Source organism: Nerophis ophidion, linkage group LG20, assembly GCF_033978795.1.
Source record: "Nerophis ophidion isolate RoL-2023_Sa linkage group LG20, RoL_Noph_v1.0, whole genome shotgun sequence".
Taxonomy (NCBI): Eukaryota; Metazoa; Chordata; class Actinopteri; order Syngnathiformes; family Syngnathidae; genus Nerophis; species Nerophis ophidion.
The window spans coordinates 43,257,893-43,281,775 of record NC_084630.1 but is presented as its reverse complement, the minus strand read 5'-3'; the positions used below and the strand labels follow the sequence as shown (position 1 = coordinate 43,281,775).

General features: G+C 43.8%; 1 protein-coding gene across 2 annotated transcripts; it reads left to right on the top strand.

Moving 5' to 3' along the window:
- Positions 1–41: 41 nt before the first annotated feature.
- r3hcc1l (R3H domain and coiled-coil containing 1-like) lies at positions 42–23,494 on the top strand. Of its 2 annotated transcripts, none has more exons than XM_061881277.1 (7): positions 42–274; positions 6,237–6,717; positions 16,858–17,054; positions 17,290–17,360; positions 17,796–17,891; positions 17,998–18,138; positions 21,404–23,494. In XM_061881277.1, exons 2-7 carry the CDS (start codon positions 6,256–6,258, stop codon positions 21,454–21,456), a joined length of 1,020 nt encoding a protein of 339 aa, XP_061737261.1. In that variant the 5' UTR covers positions 42–274; positions 6,237–6,255; the 3' UTR covers positions 21,457–23,494. The 2 variants fall into 2 exon arrangements, with proteins under 2 accessions (XP_061737261.1, XP_061737260.1); XM_061881276.1 differs by having other exon boundaries at positions 43–274; positions 6,221–6,717.
- The last annotated feature ends 389 nt before the right edge of the window (positions 23,495–23,883 follow it).

Sequence of the window (23,883 nt, the reverse complement as noted above, 5' to 3'; positions counted from 1 at the left end):
GTATAACAGTGGGGACGTGCCGGCCAATCAGTTTTCAGGATGTAAGACAATGGCCGAGATGTTCCATTTAAACAAGTCCTCAGGGTAGGATGATTTATTACTATAACTTGTGTAATATTTAAATTTAATTAAAATAAAGAAACCCATTCGATTAGAACCAGCGTGTCACTAAAACACTTAATTCACGATTGTTTTTTTTTTTTTTTAAATCCCACAATCCTTTGCGTTCAGCGGACTGCGTGCGACGGATTTCGAGGCTAAAAACAAATCAATGGTAAGTCTCTTTACGGTATCAAAACTCCTCCTATAAGCTGTAACACGAACTGAATTTTACTCTATGAACATAATGTTGATCTATAAATATGCAATGACGTTTTGCTTGAGCCATACAAGTGACGGCCAAACAAGCTAGCCGTGACCTCGAAAATGATTGTTAGCATAGCGCATATTCAATCAATCAATCAATTACATTTTATTAATACAGTCCTAAATCATGAGTGTCTCAAAGGGCTGCTCAAGCCACAACGACATCCTCGGCTCAGATCCCACATCAGGGCAAGGAAAAATTCAACCCAGTGGGCTACAAAGAGAAACCTTGGAGGGGACCGCAGATGTGGGGACCCCCGCCCCCTGGGTGACCGGTGCAATGGATGTCGAGTGGATCTAGTTAATAGTGTGAGAGTCCAGTCCATAGTGGATCTAGTTAATAGTGTGAGAGTCCAGTCCATAGTGGATCTAGTTAATAGTGTGAGAGTCCAGTCCATAGTGGATCTAGTTAATAGTGTGAGAGTCCAGTCCATAGTGGATCTAGTTAATAGTGTGAGAGTCCAGTCCATAGTGGATCTAGTTAATAGTGTGAGAGTCCAGTCCATAGTGGATTTAGTTAATAGTGTGAGAGTCCAGTACATCAATCAATCAATCAATGTTTACTTATATAGCCCTAAATCACTAGTGTCTCAAAGGGCTGCACAGACAGAGTCCAGTACATAGTGGATCTAGTTAATAGTGTGAGAGTCCAGTCCATAGTGGATCTAGTTAATAGTGTGAGAGTCCAGTCCATAGTGGATCTAGTTAATAGTGTGAGAGTCCAGTCCATAGTGGATCTAGTTAATAGTGTGAGAGTCCAGTCCATAGTGGATCTAGTTAATAGTGTGAGAGTCCAGTCCATAGTGGATCTAGTTAATAGTGTGAGAGTCCAGTACATAGTGGATCTGGATAAATAGTGTGAGTGTCCAGTACATAGTGGATCTAGTTAATAGTGTGAGAGTCCAGTCCATAGTGGATCTAGTTAATAGTGTGAGAGTCCAGTCCATAGTGGATTTAGTTAATAGTGTGAGAGTCCAGTACATAGTGGATCTAGTTAATAGTGTGAGAGTCCAGTACATAGTGGATCTAGTTAATAGTGTGAGAGTCCAGTCCATAGTGGATTTAGTTAATAGTGTGAGAGTCCAGTACATAGTGGATTTAGTTAATAGTGTGAGAGTCCAGTCCATAGTGGATCTAGTTAATAGTGTGAGAGTCCAGTCCATAGTGGATCTAGTTAATAGTGTGAGAGTCCAGTCCATAGTGGATTTAGTTAATAGTGTGAGAGTCCAGTACATAGTGGATTTAGTTAATAGTGTGAGAGTCCAGTCCATAGTGGATCTAGTTAATAATGTGAGAGTCCAGTCCATAGTGGATCTAGTTAATAGTGTGAGAGTCCAGTCCATGGTGGATTTAGTTAATAGTGTGAGAGTCCAGTCCATAGTGGATCTAGTTAATAGTGTGAGAGTCCAGTCCATGGTGGATTTAGTTAATAGTGTGAGAGTCCAGTCCATAGTGGATCTAGTTAATAGTGTGAGAGTCCAGTCCATAGTGGATCTAGTTAATAGTGTGAGAGTCCAGTCCATAGTGGATCTAGTTAATAGTGTGAGAGTCCAGTCCATAGTGGATCTAGTTAAAAGTGTGAGAGTCCAGTCCATAGTGGATCTAGTTAATAGTGTGAGAGTCCAGTCCATAGTGGATCTAGTTAATAGTGTGAGAGTCCCGTCCATAGTGGATCTAGTTAATAGTGTGAGAGTCCAGTCCATAGTGGATCTAGTTAATAATGTGAGAGTCCAATCCATAGTGGATCTAGTTAATAGTGTGAGAGTCCAGTCCATAGTGGATTTAGTTAATAGTGTGAGAGTCCAGTACATAGTGGATCTAGTTAATAGTGTGAGAGTCCAGTCCATGGTGGATTTAGTTAATAGTGTGAGAGTCCAGTCCATAGTGGATTTAGTTAATAGTGTGAGTCCAGTACATAGTGGATCTAGTTAATAGTGTGAGAGTCCAGTCCATGGTGGATTTAGTTAATAGTGTGAGAGTCCAGTCCATAGTGGATTTAGTTAATAGTGTGAGAGTCCAGTCCATAGTGGATCTAGTTAATAGTGTGAGAGTCCAGTCCATAGTGGATCTAGTTAATAGTGTGAGAGTCCAGTCCATAGTGGATTTAGTTAATAGTGTGAGAGTCCAGTACATAGTGGATCTAGTTAATAGTGTGAGAGTCCAGTCCATAGTGGATCTAGTTAATAGTGTGAGAGTCCAGTCCATAGTGGATTTTGTTAATAGTGTGAGAGTCCAGTACATAGTGGATCTAGTTAATAGTGTGAGAGTCCTGTCCATAGTGGATCTAGTTAATAGTGTGAGAGTCCAGTCCATAGTGGATTTAGTTAATAGTGTGAGAGTCCAGTCCATAGTGGATTTAGTTAATAGTGTGAGAGTCCAGTCCATAGTGGATCTAGTTAATAGTGTGAGAGTCCAGTCCATAGTGGATTTAGTTAATAGTGTGAGAGTCCAGTACATAGTGGAGCTAGTTAATAGTGTGAGAGTCCAATCCATGGTGGATCTAGTTAATAGTGTGAGAGTCCAGTCCATAGTGGATTTAGTTATTAGTGTGAGAGTCCAGTCCATAGTGGATCTAGTTAATAGTGTGAGAGTCCAGTCCATAGTGGATCTAGTTAATAGTGTGAGAGTCCAGTCCATAGTGGGGCCACCAGGAGATCATTTTGAGTGGAGACAGGTTAGCAACGCAGAGACGTCCCCAACCGATGCACAGATGAGTGGTCCACAACGGGTCCCGACTTTGAACAGCTACCGCGTCATTTGTTGTCACCTAATCTGTGCCCCCCCCCCCCCCCCTCTCCATGAGCAGAAAAGAGACGGCAGATCAACTGGTTTGAAAGAGGGGGCTTTTTGGAGCCACTATGGATTGAACTTTCACAGTATCATGTTAGACCCGCTCGACATCCATTGCTTTCGGTCCCCTAGAGGGGGGGGGTTGCCCACATCTGAGGTCCTCTCCAAGGTTTCTCATAGTCAGCATTGTCACTGGCGTCCCACTGGATGTGAATTCTCCCTGCCCACTGGGTGTGAGTTTTCCTTGCCCTTTTGTGGGTTCTTCCGAGGATGTTGTAGTCGTAATGATTTGTGCAGTCCTTTGAGACATTTGTGATTTGGGGCTATATAAATAAACATTGATTGATTGATTGATTGATTTTTAAAGGCTAAGTTTAAGTTTGAGTTTATTTCGAACATGCAAGCATACAACGTGATACATCTCAATTTCCAGTTTCTCTTTTCAACATGTTCGAAAAGGAGTAGGAAGAAGCAGAGCCCCCTGCGCTAGAGTATACAATTGAGTTTTAAGATGGGACTTGAATGCTTCTACTAAGGTAGCATCCCTAACTGTTACCGGGAGGGCACTCCATAGTACTGGAGCCCCAATAGAAGTGAATTGTGAATTATTTATATAGCGCTTTTCTCTAGTGACTCAAAGCGCTTTACATAGTGAAACCCAATATCTAAGTTACATTTAAACCAGTGTGGGTGGCACTGGGAGCAGGTGGGTAAAGTGTCTTGCCCAAGGACACAACGGCAGTGTCTAGGATGGCGGAAGTGGGAATCGAACCTGCAACCCCCGAGTTGCTGGCACGGCCACTCTACCAACCGAGCTATACCGCCATAGAAAACACTCCATAACCGGCAGACTTTGTTTGGGCTTTGGGAATCACGTAACAAGCCGGAGTTCTTTGAATGCAGATTTCTCACCGGGACATATGGTACAATACAATCAGCAAAATAGAATGGAGCTAGACCGTGTAGTATTTTATACGTGTTGTAAGCATTTCACCAATCTCGCGCACTTTGCAAATTTGGACGCGATCTGACAGCAAAACAGTCTCCCAACACTGCGTAGATGGCATCAAGACCTATTTATCCATGCGTGAGTGTTGGGAAACGAAGGTGTTTGGCGAGGGAAGTGTGGATTCAGGCCGGGTAGCCTATTTCAAGTTCCAGGTAACCCTACATCATTATATTTAATAAATAGTAAACCAAGTTGTGGTAGTAGCTTAGTCAGTTGTTTAGTCGTGGATGTACACTGTATAGTGATGAATCCAATAAACATTTGATTTGACTTGACTTTGATTTGACATTAAATTTGCAAAATGCGCAACCGCATTTTGCAAATTGCGCCCATTGGTATTGTGCTTACAACATTCGTAAGTAGTAAAACCTTAAGTGCACAGGAAACCAGTGCAGGTGAGCCAGTACAGGCGTAATATGATCGAACTTTTTTGTTCTTGTCAAAAGTCTAGCAGCCGCATTTTGTACAAACTGTAATCTTTTAACGCTAGACATAGGGAGGCCTGAAAATAATACGTTACAGTAATCGAGATGAGACCTAACAAACACATGAATAATGATCTCAATGTCGCTAGTGGACAAAATGGAACATATTTTAGCGATATTACGGAGATGAAAGAAGGCTGCTTTAGTAACACTCTTAATGTGTGACTCAAACGAGAAAAATGGGTCGAAGATAATACCCAGAATCTTTAACCGAGTTCCCTTGTGTAATTGTTTGGTTGTCAAATGTTAAGGTGGCATTATTAAATAGGTTAAATCAGGGGTCACCAACGCGGTGCCCGCGGGCACCAGGTCGCCCGTAAGGACCAGATGAGTCGCCCGCTGGCCTGGTCTAAAAATAGCTCAAATAGCAGCACTTACCAGTGAGCTGCCTCTGTTTTAAATTTTGTTTAATTACTAGCAAGCTGGTCTCGCTTTGCTAGACATTTTTAATTCTAAAAGTGACAAAACTCAAATAGAATTTGAAAATACAAGAAAATATTTTAAAGACTTGGTCTTCACTTGTTTAAATAAATTCATTTATTTTTTTACTTTGCTTCTTATAACTTTCAGAAAGACAATTTTAGAGAAAAAAATACAACCTTAAAAATTATTTTAGGATTTTTAAACACATTTACCTTTTTGCCTTTTAAATTCCTTCTTCTTCTTTCCTTACAATTTAAATCAATGTTCAAGTATTTTCATTTTTTTATTGTAAAGAATAATAATAAATACATTTTAATTTAATTCTTCATTTTAGCTTCTGTTTTTTCAACGAAGAATATTTGTGAAATATTTCTTCAAATTTATGATTAAAATTCGAAAAAAATATTCTGGCAAATCTAGATTATCTGTAGAATCAAATTTAAATCTGATTTCAAAGTCTTTTGAATTTCTTTTAAAATGTTTTTGTTCTGGAAAATCTAGAAGAACTAATGATTTGTCTTTGTTAGAAATATAGCTTGGTCCAATTTGTTATATATTCTAACAAAAGGCAGATTGGTTTTTAACCTATTTGAAACACGTCATCAAAATTCTAAAATTAATCTTAATCGGGAAAAAGTACTAATGATGTTCCATAAATTCTTTTTTTAATTTTTTCAAAAAGATTCGAATTAGCTAGTTTTTCTCTTCATTTTTTTCGGTTGAATTTTAATGAGTCGTAATTAAAGATAAACTATGTTTCAAAATTAAATTTTAATTTTTTTCGTGTTTTCTCCTCTTTTAAACTGTTCAATTAAGTGTTTTTTCCATCATTTATTCTCTACAAAAAACTTTCCGTAAAAGGATAAAAAATGTACGACAGAATGACAGACAGAAATACCCATTTTTTAATATATATAGATGTATTTATTAAAGGTAAATTGAGCAAATTGGCTATTTCTGGCAATTTATTTAAGTGTGTATTGAACTAGTAGCCTTTCGCATTAATCAGTACCCAAGAAGTAGCTCTTGGTTTCAAAAAGTTTGGTGACCCCAGGGTTAAATAATTAGAAGTAATGACCCATATGCAGTGTTTATAGTTGGGATTTTGTCACCAGAACGACTCACAATTGTCTCATATTAATTGCAGATTCTCACTGTTGGAGACATTTTGTAAAAATCACTATGGAGACGGAACAACCAAAGAACGACAGTGCTTCACACGCACCTGCCACTTCTGAATCAAAGAAGCCAAGCCAGGCTCTGTACCAGCCAAAGAAACGACTCCAATCCGCTAAAGACAAACCTCAAGTTGAAGGAGAAGTAAAACCAAGACCCAGGCCTCGCTACACGGACAAGGCTAAAAAGAACGCTAAGAACAAGAAGGACAAGGCAGAAGGTGCAGGGAATCAACCTGTGGAAGGAGCCGAGAGGCAAACTGATCCCGCCAACCCTGTTGTGGAGGAGAGGCAACTACAGTGTCCAGATGTTGACACTAATGGGCAGCTCAACTTAGAAAATGCTGAGACAGATGTTTCCTCCCGGCTTGAAGAGGCTTCCTGTCACGAAGAAAAGGGACAAGAGGAGAGTTGGGACACCTTGTTCAATGATGATGGAGATTGTCTTAGTCATCAGCTGCTTGAAGAGGTAAGACTAACTACAACTTTCAAAAGCGCCCTATTTTGCAAAACTAACCAGGTTTTTTGACGGTAACTGCTTTTGTGCGTTTGGGACACCCATAAGTCCCGGAAATTTGAAATTAAACAGTGGAGGCATCGCAGAGAAATTAATGAAATAATAATGTCTTCCTTTATACCTTCGTCAAATGAGCTCTTTCTTGTGACGTCTCCAGCTCTATCTTGTCAGCGGCTATCTCTATATATTGTAAAGTTTTACACGGAGAGCTTAGCGCGAGTCTGCCATTGTAGTCCCGAGTTGTAGTAAGTAAGCTCCTTCCTTTTCAGTATCATTTTGTTGTGGAGCAGACTGACTTTTGCGCCGCAGTTACCATTTCTCATACAAATGAGCATATAGTTGTAATTTATTTGTCAGTAGACTGGCGATGGAAGTGCTAAAAACTACAGCAAAGATGATGGGGAGGAGACTCAGTCGAAATGGAGGTAAGTAAATAAAACTGTCCACAAAACGGCACATTCTGAAGAGATGATTAGAAAGCAGCTTGAAAACGGCCTGTAAAACATAATCGCTGCAAAATTTTGACCAAAGAACCACCATTACTTGTTATGTAGACCACAAGGAAGTGTTTTTATGCAGGAAAAAAAATCATAATATGACCCTTTTAAATTATATTGTATCATAGCCCATACAATGAAGACTGATCCTTTTCCATCCATCCTTTTTTTTTTTTTTTACCGCTTGTCCTCATTAAGGTCACAGGTGAGGTGGACTGTATTCCAACGGAGTTTGTACAAGAGGAGGGCAGCCAATAATTGGGAAAATATTGACAAACAACCATTCAGACTCACATTTACAGGATGGCGGAAGATATTTGCCTATTTTGGGACCGACCGGTGAGCCACTGATAAGGTGCCGAGCCCAGCCGATCTTGACCACCGCTGTGTTTACATGACAAAAGAGTATAGTCACGTGAACGATTCCTTCAGAAGGGATGCACGCTCAGGGTGACACGCTTACATTCCGGGATTACTTATTACACACATACAGGAGTTGCAAGAATTCGAGGAGGGCACCACCGGCTCAGATTTAAGAGCAAGCTGCAACAAGCGTGTCGATGCCAAGTATAGTATCATAATATAAATGATAGTAAAGTAATTCGATTTTTTTTTCTTTTCGTAATAATTTCAAAATTATTTTTTTTGCCCATTCTTGTAAGCATTTTACAAAGTTAGGTAGTTAAAGGGGTCATATTATGATTTTCTACATTTTCAACATTTCTTTGTGATCTAAATAACATGTAATGGTGGTTTTTTGTCAAAATTTTGCATAGAATATGTTTTACAGACCATCTACAAACAACTTTCTGACCGTCTGTTTAGGATGCAAGGTCAGGGTAGACTTTATTGTCCCATTTAACAAAATTTGTCTTGGGCATTGTGTTACGTTATTGCTTGATAAGGAATAAGTGAAGTGAATTGAAGTAAATTACAAACCCTGTTTTCATATGAGTTGGGAAATTGTGTTAGATGTAAATATAAACGAATACAATGATTTGCAAATCATTTTCAACCTATATTCAGTTGAATATGCTACAAAGACAACATATTTGATGTTAAAACTGATAAAAAAATTTTTTTTTGCAAATAATCATTAACTTTAGAATTTGGTGCCAGCAACACATGACAAATAAGTTTGGAAAGGTGGCAATAAATACTGATAAAGTTGAGGAATGCTCATCAAACACCTATTTGGAACATCACACAGGTGTGCAGGCTAATTGAGAACAGGTGGGTGCCATGATTGGGTATAAAAGCAGCTTCCATGAAATGCTAAGTAATTCACAAACAAGGATGGGGAGAGGGTCACCAATTTTTAATCAAACTGTCGAAAAGTTTCAGAACAACATTTCTCAACGAGCTATTGCAAGCAATTTAAGGGATTTTACCTTCAACGGTCCGTAAAATTATCAAAAGGTTCAGAGAATCTGGAGAAATCACTGCACGTAAGCAATGATATTACGGACATTTGACCCCTCAGGCGGTACTGCATCAAAAACTGACATCAGTGTGTAAAGGATATCACCACTTGGGCTCAGGAACACTTCAGAAAACCACTGTCAGTAACTACAGTTTGTCGCTACATCTGTAAGTGCAAGTTAAAACTCTATTATGCAAAGCGAATGCCATTTATCAACAGCAACCAGAAACGCTGCCGGCTTCGCTGGGCCCGAGCTCGTCTAAGATGGACTGATGCAAAGTGGAAAAGTGTTCTGTGGTCTGACGAGTCCACATTTCAAATTATATTTGGAAACAGAGGACGTGGTGTCCTCCGGAACAAAGAGGAAAATAACCATCCGTATTATTATAGGCACAAAGTTCAAAAGCCAGCATCTGTGATGGTATGGGGGTGTATTAGTGCCCAAGGCCTGGGTAACTTACACATCTGTGAAGGCACCATTAATGCTGAATGGTCCATACAGGTTTTGGAGCAACATATGTTGTCATCCAAGCAAAGTTATCATGGACGCCCCTGCTTATTTCAGCATGACAATGCCAAGCCACGTGTTACAACAGCGTGGCTTCGTAGTAAAAGAGTGCGGGTACTTTCCTGGCCCGCCTGCAGTCCAGACATGTCTCCTATCAAAAATGTGTGGCGCATTATGAAGCGTAAAATACGACAACAAGACCCTGGACTGTTGAACGACTGAAGCTCTACATAAAACAAGAATGGTAAATAATTCAACTTTCAAAACTTCCACAATTAGTTTCTTCAGTTCCAAAACGTTTATTGAGTGTTGTTAAAAAAAAAAGTGATGTAACACAGTGGTGAACATGCCCTTTCCCAACTCCTTTGGCACGTGTTGCAGCCATGAAATTCTAAGTTAATTATTATTTGCAAAAAAAAAAAAAGTTTATGAGTTTGAACATCAAATATCTTGTCTTTGTATTGCATTCAATTGAATATGGGTTGAAAAGGATTCGCAAATCATTGTATTCCGTTTATATTTACATCTAGCACTATTTCCCAACTCATATGGAAACAGGGTTTGTATATTTATATAGGGCTTTTTCCTCAAGTGACTCAAAGAGCTTTTCATGGTGAAACCCAATATCTAAGTTGCAATTAAACCAGTGTGAGTGGTACTGGGAGCAGGTGGGTAAAGTGTCTTGCCCAAGGACGCAATGACATTGACTCGGATCGCGGAAGCGGGGATCGAACCTGCAACCCTCAAGTTGCTGGCACTGCCGTTCTACCAACCGAGCTATACCGCCCCAATACAAGATAAACACATAAAACAAACATCAACAAAGCAGGGCTAAAAACAGGAAATACAGTATACTAAATGGCGACACAAGGACATACGGAGACATTGGACAATATCAAGTGCTTGTGTTAATTGCACATTGCTTTATTGCACTATTTTTTGTATAGTTGAACATTTTGATAAAAGCTGCAACAAATGATATTGTCAGATGCTTTGTTTTTCACTTTGGTATACTGTGTCTTCCTGATGATGGGCGAAGTTCATATTTTGGGACAGGACTGGAATCTGAAGAGATTTTTGTTGCTTGTCAAAACTGACTGGTTTTACCAATAATCGATGCACCATAATGTTTAATACCATTGTGGGAGGCGGGGCGTGGTCACGCACCGCCTGTGGACGGGGCATGCACAGGGACCACGCCCCGCCTGTGGACGGGGCATGCACAGGAGCCGGCTGGAAGCAGATGACAGGTGAGTGGATACCTCAGCTGGAACGAGTTATCCAATCACCTGTCCCTATTTAGCAGCGTTGGTGACCCCAGGACGGGGCTGAAAAGCCAGAAGAGACCACACGAGGGGCGGATGAAGGAGGAAAGACGTTTGGAGAGGAAGAAAAATTGTGAGTGAGCAAACTAAGACTGAAAAGACTTGGTGAACGAACAAAGCAAAGACATTTTGTGGAAAAGAAAAAGAAAAGACATTGGTGAATGAGCAAAGGAGGAAATATTGTGTGAAAAGACATTAAAAGAATTGTCAACTTGAAGACCTGCTGTGATTCTTCGGTCCTGAAGAACCCCGCAACACAAACTTGTCACACACATTGGCACCCAACCAAGCGAGGACCGAGGAAAGATGACGACGCCAACGCCCCCGGAGGCGCTGGGAAGAGTGCTGGCAAAGGTTTCGGCAGCCACCCAACAGCAGATGGAGACAAGCCTGCAACAGACGCAGGTACTGCAAGCACTGGTGAGCCAGACCGGAGGAAAGGAGAAGGAGAAGGGGAACTCCATGCAGAGGATGTCGGAGGGAGAGGACCTGCAGATATTCCTCAACGTGTTCGAAACCACAGCGACAGCATGCGGCTGGCAAGACACCGAGTGGGGTGGCCAGCTGCTGCCGCTCCTGGAAGGGGAGGCGCAGCGGGCGGCGCTTTGTCTCCCAGCGCATGCCCGGGTGCATTTCCCCAGCCTACGCCGGGCAATATTGTACCATATCGGCAGCCACCCGGAAGAACACCGGCGCCGGTTCCGCGCAATGCGCCTGGGCCCCGAGGACCGACCATTTGTGCTGGCGCAGCAGCTACGGGGCGCGGCCGTCCGGTGGCTCGAACCCCAGGAGGCCGAGCGCACGATGCTGGAATGGATCCTCCTGGAGCAGCTTGGGTGCGGTACCATCGCCCGCAGGATCTGATGGCCGCGGTGACCCTGGCCGAGGACCATCTGGCGGTCCACCGGGAAAGACCCACACCAGCGCCACGGGCGGCCGACAGACCAACAGCAGCGCACGAGTGGCCAAGCGGCCCATCCCAGCACCCCGGAGACGGAACGGGCAGACGCAGGAGGCCGCAGTGGAGCAGGTCGCCAGCCCGGACAGGGACAGGCACACACACACACACACACACCCACCCACACACACGCACACATCATCCTCCAGCACCATTGAAGGGGGGGTATGGGGATTATAACATGTTTTATATTCCTCCTTCTGTCCAGGATCCCGGCGCTGCGCAAAAGGGGCTTCTCCCGCAGACGGCACCTCGAACGCCAGGGCCGGTGTGCTGGGGGTGCGGCCAACCTTGTCATGTGAGAAGGGATTGCTCACTGATGGAGGTGGGGCAAGTGATACGGGTTGTCGAGCCCCCAGCACCCGCCTCCTATCCAGGGGAGGCGTACTGTGTCCCGGTAAGGGTTCAAGGGAGTATATACCGGGCGATGGTGGATTCGGGGTGCAAACAATCCATGATCCACCAAAACCTGGTTCGACCCGGGGCGTTGAGACAGGCAACACAGAGGCGAATTAGGTGTATCCATGGGGATGTACACACGTATCCCATTGTTCTAGTTGAAATTTGGCTTCGGGGACAAAAGCATAGTGTTAAGGTTGCTGTAAGTGAGCACCTTACGCCCCCCCATAATATTAGGGACAAATTGGCCGGGGTTTCCACTTCTCGTGACGCAATGTGTGGGGAGGCGATCACGGACCGTAGGAAAAGGGGCCTTCCGACACTGCCGAGCGGGAACCGACGGGGGCTTCGTGGGACGCCCCCCCGGCCTCCTATTGGCATCCTACGGAGGATTTTCCCGTCGAGCATTCGCGAGACAAAACTTTGCGCGCGGCCTGGGACCAAATCGACTATATCGACGGTCAGCCAATGCGCCCGGGAGCAGCGCGGGTATTCCCTCATTTCTCCATTATGAGAGATAGGGTGTATAGAGGGACCCGTGACACTCAGACGGGAGAAGAAATCACCCAGTTGTTGGTGCCGAAACGCCACCGGGAAATGGTTTTCCAGGCGGCGCATGTGAACCCAATGGCTGGACATATGGGTTAAGAGAAAACACTCAATCGGGTAATGGCCCGGTTCTATTGGCCGGGCATTCGGGCAGACATGCGTCGCTGGTGCTCCGCCTGCCCGGAATGCCAGCTGGTAAATCCAGCGGCCGTCCCGAAGGCGCCCTTGCGCCCATTACCACTCATGGAGGTCCCATTCGAAAGAATAGGCATTGACCTCATCGGGCCATTGCACCCGAGCTCATGAGGATATAGCTTTGTGTTAGTCCTAGTGGATTATGCAATGCGCTATCCCGAAGCAGTGCCCCTGCGCTTCATCTCTGAAAGGAGCATAGCGCAAGCGCTGTTTCAAGTCATCTCCCGAGTCGGGATCCCGAAAGAGATCCTGACTGACCAGGGCACGTCCTTCATGTCACGCACACTAAAGGAACTATACAGATTACTGGGTATCAAAGCGATCCGCACCAGCGTGTATCACCCCCAAACAGAGGGGCTGGTGGAACGGTTGAACAAAACGCTAAAAACCATGATCCGTAAGTTCACGCACGAGGACAAACCAAATTGGGACAAATGGCTGGAACCCCTCATGTTTGCGATGCGGGAGGTACCCCAGTCCTCCCTAAGTTTTAGGCCTTTCGAGTTATTGTACGGCCGGAAGCCGCGTGGAGTGTTGGACATAATTAAGGAAAGCTGGGAGGAAGGTCCGAGCTCCAGTAAAACTGAAGTCCAGTACGTCATGGACTTGAGAGCAAAACTCCACACTTTGGGACACTTATCATGGGAGAATTTGCTCCAAGCCCAGGAACGCCAAAAAGCACGTATAACCAGGGAACCCAGCTGAGAAAATTTGCACCGGGAGAAAAAGTCATTCTATTACTTCCAAGTTCCAGCTCTAAATTACTTGCGCGATGGCAAGGACGCTTTCAAGTCACACGGCAAGTGGGGATGTGGACTATGAGGTTCGGCGCTCGGACCGGGGCGGAGACACCCAAATTTACCATCTTAACCTGCTTGAAGCAGGAGCTTCTTTCCATGGTGACGGTAGTGAGAGGAGGAGGAGTTGGGGCCAGAGGTCCCGCGCTCTGTTCCTTCCCCTCCCCTCCCCTGTGATGATCACCTCTTGCTAAAACAGAAAGCTGATGTTGCTGCGCTGCAGCAGCGCTTTTCTGATGTGTTCTCCTCTCGGCCCGGCCGCACGAACCTCATCCAACATCACATCGAGACCAGCCCGGGGGTTACGCTGCGGACTCGGCCATACAGACTTCCCGAACACAAGCGCAAAGTGGTTCGGGAAAAAATTAAAAACCATGCTGGAATTGGGGGTGAGAGAAGAATCCCACAGCGCGTGGTGTAGCCCCATCGTTCTGGTGGGAAAGAAGGATGGGTCCGTACGGTGAACGAAATCTCACGTTTTGACGCGTACCCAATGCCCCGGGTCGACGAGCTCCTGGATCGGCTAGGCACTGCTCGCTTTTTCACGACACTGGATTTAACCAAGGGCTACAGGCAGATTCCCTTATCACCAGAGTCCAAGGAAAAAAATGGCCTTCTCCACTCCGGAAGGTTTATACCAGTTTGTGACACTGCCGTTTGGTTTGTTCGGTGCCCCCGCCACGTACCAGCGTCTCATGGACCGGGTGCTGCGCCCCCACGCGGCATACGCGGCCGCATATTTGGATGACGTCATCATCCAAAGTAGCGGCTGGGAACAACACATGCAGCGGGTGTCCTCGAGTCCTTGAGGCGGGCAGGGCTCACCGCCAACCCGGCAAAGTGCGCGGTTGGCCGGAGGGAGGTACAGTACCTGGGGTACCACTTGGGGGGGGGCAGGTGCGCCCACAAGTAGACAAATCAGCGGCGATTGCGGCCTGTCCGCCCCCCAAGACAAAAAAGGAGGCGAGGCAGTTTTTGGGCCTGGCAGGATATTACCGCCGATTCATTCCACGGTTCGCGGACTTGACCAGCCCACTAACTGACCTCACCCGAAAGGGTGCCCCAGAGCTGGTCCAGTAGATGGAGCAGTGCCAGCGGGTGTTCGAGCAGGTAAAAACAGCACTCTGCGAGAAACCGGAACTGTGTATGCCTGACTTCACCATCCCTTTTTGGCAGGGGACTGGGGGCTGTGTTGTACCAGCGGGTGGGGGGCGTCGACCGCCCCATTTTGTACATCAGCCGGAAACTCTCAGACCGGGAGGCGAGGTACAGTATGGTAGAGAGGGAGTGCCTCGCCATCCGATGGGCGGTCGGGGCCCTCCACTACTACCTGCTGGGGCGCGCCTCCAGTCTCTGTTCGGACCACAAACCGCTCCAATGGCTCCATCGAATGAAGGATGCCAACGAATGGATCACCCGGTGGTACCTCGCATTACAGCCATTCAACTTCCGGGTGGTCCACAGGCCGGGCGCACAAATGGCCGTGGCGGACTTCCTCTCTCGCCATCCTGGGGAGGTGTGTGGGGGGGAGTCGGCGCGGGCGGACAGGTGCCCGGCCTGAAACTGACGGTGGAGGCCTGTCACGCCCCGCCTGTGGACGGGGCATGCACAGGAGCCGACTGGAAGCAGATGACAGGTGAGTGGATACCTCAGCTGGAACGAGTTATCCAATCACCTGTCCCTATTTAGCAGCGTTGGTGACCCCAAGACGGGGCTGAAAAGCCAGAAGAGACCACACGAGGGGCGGATGAAGGAGGAGAGACGTTTGGAGACGAAGAAAAATTAAAAATATTGTGAGTGAGCAAACTAAGACTGAAAAGACTTGGTGAACGAACAAAAAGAAGAAATTCTGTGGAAAAGAAAAAGAAAAGACATTGGTGAATGAGCAAAAGAAGAAATATTGTGTGAAAAGACATTAAAAGAATTGTCAACTTGAAGACCTGCTGTGATTCTTCGGTCCTGAAGAACCCCGCGACACAAACTTGTCACAACCATCCATCCATCTATTTTCTACCACTTGTCCCTCACATGGTCCAGTTCTCTTCATTGCATTTTTTTACATGTTAGCCAATCTTTTTTGTAATTCCGTATCTGATTAGGCTCTTTAAAATATCATTGTAAAAAATGTGCATGATCTGATTGCTGACACCATTCAGCCTTAGTCATCTCAAAAAATATAATGTATGTTGTAGTTTGTTACACAATTTATCAAAAACCAGGTTATCAACATGGACCTCCACATATTTATAAGTTGTCACCTGATTGATAGTCTCGATTTTAATAACCACTGGCTCGGGTGGAATCACTCGCCTTTGGTCAAAAGTAATCTATTGGATTTTTGCCACTTTTAAAATAAGATGGTTGTTGGCGGTCTTTTTTACGTGCCTCTGCTTTGACTGCGTCTTCTTCCTGTCAGCTATGCTGTAGTTTTTAGCGCTTCCCTGTAGCTGAGATAGGCACCAGCGCCCCCCGCGACCCCAAAGGTATTAAGAGGTAGAAAATGGATGGATGGATGGCATTTGGAGTCTACAGACAGATGTAACTATAAGCTACTTTGTATAAGAAATGGCAACAGCTTAGGATGCATGTGCATGTATGAGCCAGTCTGCTTCATAACAAGGACGGAGAAAATGAAGGAACTTATTGACTACAACGATGGAATACAATGGCGTACTGGCACAAAGCTCTTCGGGTGAGTCTCTTCCATATGTGGAGATATCTGCTGACGGCACCAATTAGAAAAACGTCACAAGTTGGGCAAATTCCAAACGGTTCGTTTGGAGGCAGTATGAAGGAAGGCAAGATTGTTATATAAATATCTAAGCAATGCCTCCTTGGTTTGGTTTCAAATTTTCGGCAGTAATGCAGATGCCACATACACAAAAACAGGTACCATAGATAAGACACGTTGGTTTTGCATAATCGATTCCTAACAGGAACGCTTCAAGAGCAAAATCCAAATAATTTAAATGGAATCCAATAGTAGTTTCTGCTTTTGTTTATATATTGTGCACTAGCCAATGTATTTTTCAAAAAAATTGTATGTCGCATTCAGTACCACACATTTACAATCCTACCAAATTCAAAATTTAATAAGACAGGTCTTATAAAAATGTGTTATTGTGTTTACTTTAGTTAATTGCTACAAGACATTTTCAGTTCTCTAATCTCAAAATATCGGATCGCAGGCCAAAAATGTTGACGTGCCTACTCATAATCCAATTACATCCTAAGATTGCAATATTAAACATACAAACAGGCTTAGCAACAAGCAACTAATATTACTCCACTATGCTTATCTTTGTAGCTTTACTACGGCATGTGTTTAGCTTGCATGCCTTAATACACTTGTGGCTAGAACTTTTTACATCTGATCGGTCACCAATATTAATTTGATCTTGATGCCTTTATTCAGTTCATGTAATTTCCTCTTTTTTTCAGCTGTCGCTCAGCGAAGGAAAAAAAAAGAAGTCAATCCAAGATGCCAAATTTGATTTTTACAACATGAACAGATTCGACGACGACGACGACGACAACACAGACGACAGTATGGAGGAGCTCGCTCACATCATCGAGATCTACGATTTTCCCTCTGAGTTTAAAACAGAGGATCTTTTCAAGTTATTTCAGGCTTACCAGTACGTAATCTACATCATTTAAATCCAATTGGAAAATTAACTTTTTTCATACAGCTGTTGCTAGTGAATGAAAGAAAGCCTTTGCCCCATTGTATAAAAATCTACTGGTAATGACACTAGTCATTAACATCAGTGCTAAAGATCGTACAATACATTCTTAGTATCTAAAAATACTTCCTATGAGTTTTTCTGACTGTTTAATTTTTTTACATGCTTTTCTGCATTGTCTTCATAGACAGAGAGGCCTCGACATCAAGTGGATTGACGACTCACACGCTCTTGGTCTCTTTGCAAGCCCCATTGCAGGTAAGTAAAGCACTTAACCGCTTAACTATAGAAATACAGGATTGTAATCGCAGTTATGTTGAAAAAATGTCAACACAACAACTCATTTAACTCATTTTTTGTACATTATTTGACTTTAAACCATGGTGAGAAGTATGATTAAACAGTGCTGATTTATTGGCAAGCAAATAGTGTGTGGCACTAGTAAATGTGCTTTATTGACTTTCATAAAAGTTAGTGTGTGACAAAGTTGGTCCTCTGGTTCTGTATTGTCCATACATAAATGCAAAAGCCACATATATACTCCAACCTCCATAGCAAAAGTCCTTATTGAAGCAGTGCACAAAAACTTTAAAGTAAACAGCATACACTATTCTACACTATTGTTTGGCAATGTACCATCAAAATCAATTTCAAGAGTTGTTTCAAGAGCAAAATGTGTTTTTGTGTCTCAAGCTCGTGACGCTTTAAGAAGTAAACAACCATTGATGAAGATGCGGCCACTCTCCGAATCATCTTCTGCGACAAAGGCCAAAGCCCGTAGCCTTTGGGGTAATACTCTTATCCTATGAGTCTTCTTTTTTTTTTGAGGTTTTTTTCCATATCGTGACACATTTGAAGACTTTTCTCCCTCCTTTTCCCCTGCTGCCATTTTCAGAATCGCCTCTGCCTCCTAAGGAGAGACCTCAGACCAGTGCAGCTTTGGCTCGCAGGCTTGTCACTGGTGCACTCGGTGTGAAGAGCAACCTGACAAAGGAGCAGCGGGATTCCGAGAGGAAGAAGCTCCAGGAAGCAAAAGGTACAAGAACCGATTGTATTAATGTTGTTTGTCGACCATCTCTGCTTGTCACTTACGGATCAGATAAACAGTGTTAAGTATAGTCAATCAACTTTTACCTCCAAGCGGTACAGTTTAATTGAACTGTGTTCTAGCAATTGTAACTAAAGCTTATATTATTTTTAATCGCCTGTTGTCTTGGTAGAGTTTCACAGTATTTGCCCAATCGTCAGTATGACTCCAGTGGTGCAGCAAAACAGTCTTCTTTTCAATCAATCAATCAATGTTTACTTATATAGCCCTAAATCACTAGTGTCTCAAAGGGCTGCACAAACCACCACGACATCCTCGGTAGGCCCACATAAGGGCAAGGAAAACTCACACCCAGTGGGACATCGGTGACAATAATGACCCAGTGGGACGTCGGTGACAATAATGACTATGAGAACCTTGGAGAGGAGGAAAGCAATGGATGTCGAGCGGGTCTAACATGATACTGTGAAAGTTCAATCCACAATGGATCCCACACAGTAGCGAGAGTCCAGTCCAAAGCGGATCCAACACAGCAGCGAGAGTCCCGTTCACAGCGGAGCCAGCAGGAAACCATCCCAAGCGGAGGCGGATCAGTAGCGCAGAGATGTCCCCAGCCGATACACAGGCAAGCAGTACATGGCCACCGGATCGGACCGGACCCCCTCCACAAGGGAGAGTGGGACATAGAAGAAAAAGAAAATAGTTTACACCTATTCCACCATTTTCAAGAACGTTCAAAAATAAATAAGATATCGTTTAATGCAAAATTAAAGACACGCAGTAAGGTAAGACATTTTTTTCCCTGTACTTTCTTCATTCACCAAAAAACAAAAGCAAACCAAAACTCAAATGTATCACCTGTGGCAACATAGCTGTCCCCCTTCTTTAAGACACAGTACATACCTTTGCACTGAAAGGGCTTGTGACTTTGTAATGCATTGTGCGGCTGCTGTCGACATTTTTGTTGGCTAATGCTTTTGTTTACATGGCTGTACTGTACCCGTGGTAATGTGAGCGAGAGAAACAAACTGGATTAAAATGGATTATACATAATGAAAAAAAATCAAGGGACCGTACGAAGAAAAAACAGTACCCTATTCTAGAGGTTTGCTACATAGAACAAATACGTTAAATTGGTGTTTGTTGCTATTTTTAATTTATTTTTTAAACAGAGTAAAGGGTTCAGACTGCCGGCTAAATATAGTAACACAATTGTCCAGTTAGCAACAAATTGTTTTGTAGATTAGTGCACAAGAGGTGTGTTAAAGCAGAGATATAATTCCATGTACTGCACGGAGTTGGAAAAACAAACCACTGTCACACAAAGTACCATTATTATAATATCAATTTATATGTGGCAGGCCACCACCAGCTCAACTTCCGAGTGTGAAGCGACTGGGATGAGAATCAGCACCTCCAAGTCCCTGTCCCTGGTTCTCACCCGCAAAGGGTGGAGTGCCATCTCTGGGTTGGAGAGGAGACCCTGTCCCAATTGGAGGAGTTCAAGTACCTCAGAGTCTTGTTCACGAATGAGGGAACAGGCGGATCTGTGCGGCATCTTCAGTAATGTGGGCTCTGTAGCGATCCGTTGTGGTGAAGAAGGAGCTGAGCCGGAAGGCAAAGCTCTCAATTTAACGGTCGATTTACGTTGCCATCCTCACCTATGGTCATGAGCTTTGGATTATGACCGAATGGACAAGATCACGGGTACAAGCGGCCGGAAGGAGTTTCGTCCGCCGGGTGGCGGGTCTCTCCCTTAGAGATAGGTGAAAAGCTCTGTCATCCGGGGGGAGCTCAAAGTAAAGCCGCTGCTCCTCCTCAACCAGAGGAGCCAGATGAGGTGGTTTAAGCATCTGTTTAGGGCACGTCCGAACGGTCGGAGTCCACGGGGAAGACCCAGGACACGTTAGCTGGCCTGGGAACGCCTCGAGATCCCCCGGGAAGAGCTGGATGAAGTGGCTGGGGAGAGGGAAGTCTGGGCTTCCCTGCTTAGGCTGCTGCCCCCGCGACCCAAAATTGGAAGACAATGGATGGATGGATGGAGGCCTTCACCAAAAAAATATTTGTCAAACACTGATCTCCTGTCCAAAGGCAAAACCAAGAAACTCACTTCTAGCTGATTTTGAGAAAACGAAGGAAAACCAATCTATGTTGATGCTGTCTTACAAAGATCTACAAAGTCATCAAACGTATCGATGTTTTATTGAGCTTTCATTTTCTTGCCGATTGAGCCATGGATTGAATCTGCTCTCATGAACGTGCGCCCTTTCTCCAGATATTTTATCACAATCTCGGGTGGGCCCCATTCTGCGTTTGCACATTGGGCGTCTAGTTTTTATTTTGACCTCCACAGTTATCTGCCCAAAAGAGTATGCAAGGGGAAGAATCAAGAACAATACATTTAATGAAGGTGCTTGCAACGTCCTGGGCCAACCTTCCAAATATCCCCTCGTGCCATAATATCACATAATCAGGTTGACCGTCGGCCCCCATTCGTGCAAATGTCTCATTAAAGACAATAAGGCGACTGACAAAGAAGCTCCGATTGGTCCCTTGAGATACTAGGTTTTGCTGTTGTATCTACGCGGTTATGTGGTAGTTGCTAGGTCCTGCCATGCGCGTAACAGCTTACTTACGGAACAAATGACAATATCGCATACACTAATGTCAAGCATATCAACTAGGAACTCCCAAATTATTATCAGCTCAGTTTTGATCAAAATTGAGTTACTGGGTTTTGCCTTTGGACGGGAGTGATGTGTATTTTATGGAAGCAGCTTAATGTTTGCACAAGCATGCTTTCACCACAAGTGGGAGCTCTTCTCCCAAGTAACAAAGTAAGCTGAGGTGGCGTGGCAAGCTGTTGCAAAACGAAATTGCTCTGTGTCCTGTGCTGTGTGGCTCATAGCAGGTCTATAATCAGCGCTGTAGCCTGTCCCCTCACAGAGGGAACATAAGTATATAGACACAAAAAACCACAAGTGGCTGTCCACTGAACTGCCAGCCAGGAAGGCAAAAAAGGTCCTTTGTTCTTAGTATGGATGTTCTGCCGGCCTCTTTATTTAAGAAGTGCATCATGTCCTGAACATTTTGTCCTTAGCTATGCTGCCACGTGTCTTTGTTTCCACGCTTGTGTTTGCAGTCTGTTTCACAACTATACGCAGGTGGCACAAAAACACATGAAAATGGACACATTACAGTTGCACATCTTGCCATAAGCTGATCATATTGGTCTTTGTGATTCTTCCTCCAGAACAAAAGCGTCTGGCAGCCAAACAGAGGGAAGATGCTTGGGAGGGAAAGTGATTGAAGAGCAAACTTGCCCAGCTTCGCTTGACTCAAGTCAGGCCACGCCCACCTACCACCACACTTTCTTGACATGTAGTCAGTCCCACCTTTTACCAAGCATGCAGTGTCTCGTGTCATTGCTGGTTTTAGTAGAATCCTCATCTTTTAGTCAAATCCTTCCCATTACCTGAATTCAATATGACATCTTCAAATTGATCCATAGCGATACAGCAGTGACGTGCGGCGAGGTTCATGGCTGGTGAGGCACTGACTTAATCACAGTCAGATTTATAAACATATGAACCCTATAGAGTATCTTATTCACCATTTGATTGGCAGCAGTTAACAGGTTATGTTTAAAAGCTCATATTCTTCCCTGCTTGGCACTCAGCATCAAGGGTTGGAATTGGGGGTTAAATCACCAAAAATGATTGCCGGCCGCTGCTGCACACTGCTCCCCTCACCTCCTAGGGGGTGAACAAGGAATGGGTCAAATGCAGAGGACAAGTTTCACCACACCTAGTGTGTGTGTGACAATCATTGGTACTTTAACTTAATGTAGCAGGTGCTTTAGCTAGTATAGTATAGTATGAATAAATTACACTTATTATTATCATTATTAGCAATAATACTGCTAACATTAACAATATGTATGTAGAAAATAACAAACACGACAGTACACAGTGTTGTCACTATGACAGGTGTAACCGCGCTCCAGCGGCCGTGTTCATTCATTGTGTTTACTATAGCATAAAAAATGCAGATGGCCTTAAAACGCCACACTACTCAGTCACCATATTTAAGTACCCAAAATAAATTCAATCGGATCAGAAACATTGGAGGAAACGGGATTAAAACCCGATGCTAACCGCCCATAGAAAATACATGGGTACGGCTAGTAGCTACTGTTAGCAAACAGACTTACCAACTCGGCGTAATATCTCAACATCGACACACTCTTTTGTCGCAACTCGGCCCTGATGGTCGGCACCTATAAGTTTACAATTAGTTGTAAAATGTTGGACGGTTGTTTTTACGATATGCAGGCAAATGACAACTTAAAAACATACCGGCTTCAGATGTCCCCATGCAGACCTAGCCGAGTAGTGCAAGAATGATCTCTGGGATCACTAGCGCCCTACCACCAGGAGGCCGGAGAACCGGAGCCTCACATTGTAGGTCTTTGCAGCAGTTTTATGATTGCCCAGCACAAGAAATACGTTACTCACATACAGTCATACAGTTGTTGACAAAATTCACTGCACATTATATACCTCAGCTAACTAAACTATGGAAATGTATAATCAAACACATATAGCAATATGGTCTCACTGCACAGCAGTCCAGCAGTTAGCCGAGTCATTGCGCAATCCATGGTGACGGGGAGGCTCAGCTGGCTGTGACTCACTGCAAGTCATTCTCAGTATTTAAATGGCGAGTGTGAAAATTAAGCGATTTTGAATAAAAAATAATTTAAAACTGGTGAAGTTAAATGGAAAATAACTTTATAGTATAATTACTAGATACTTATAACAATATAATTATTATTTTTTCTTTTTGCATTTTTTTCTTTCCATGATTTCCGCCCCTGACTGCACGTCACTGCGATACAGCAACTATAATTCTGAGTGAGGACGAAATATTGTATGTACATTCACTTTTCCAAGGTGACATAAAGCCTTTGTCAGTCCAAGGTTATCACGTTCACATTTTAAAACAATGATATACATGTATTTATATAGTCATTATTAGTAGGTTTGTATAGGAATTGTAGTCAGGTTTTGTGTGTGTGTCCACTTCACTAGTAAAGTAAGGGTTTTAGTCCAGCAGTGTAGATATTGGGTCTCTGGATGCTAAAAATCATGAATTGGGTTTAAAATGAGGGAGCAATAGTAATCATTTAATGTACATAATCTCCTGTATATGTGGAACCTCACCTGACTCCTGCAAGTCACTTGAGGTGAATGTTTTATTTTCTGCAACATAATATGAACAGTGGGTGACGTTGTAAATATAATGAAATGGAAATAAACCATGAGCTCTGTGTTCCATCAAATTTGCGGTACATAATGAATTACCGAACCGCTCAAAGCAGCTTTATTGTCTGCTACGTTTAAGGTCTTTATTCCTGGAAAGCCGCAGTGCAAATCTTTTACTTTAAAAAAAGTTCAACATGAAGGACACTCTGCTCTGATCATTCAACATGGAGCTCCTTACTGATGCAAGCAGCTGCCTCCCTGCTGACCACAAGCCATGTGGCTCTGCATCTCAGTCCACCGCTCAACCAGTAATCGAGCCTCTTTCCGCAAAACAGAGGAATAAGCTGCGAATGTGCTGCTTGTTTGTAGCTTAAATGTGAAATTAACTTTCTTTAAAATCAGCTTTTGGTGAGAAAGTACGTTATTTAACAAAATATGTTGATTGTTCACCTGCAGGTAACCTCTC

What these genes read in the sequence shown, in the direction of transcription:
- r3hcc1l (XM_061881277.1), top strand. Translation starts at nt 6,256, where the DNA reads ATGGAGACGGAACAACCAAAGAACGACAGTGCTTCACACGCACCTGCC. An exon ending in AAGTTATTTCAGGCTTACCA is followed by an intron (nt 17,055 to 17,289) that starts GTACGTAATCTA and finishes TTGTCTTCATAG; the next exon opens with ACAGAGAGGCCTCGACATCA. An exon ending in CAAAGCCCGTAGCCTTTGGG is followed by an intron (nt 17,892 to 17,997) that starts GTAATACTCTTA and finishes TGCCATTTTCAG; the next exon opens with AATCGCCTCTGCCTCCTAAG.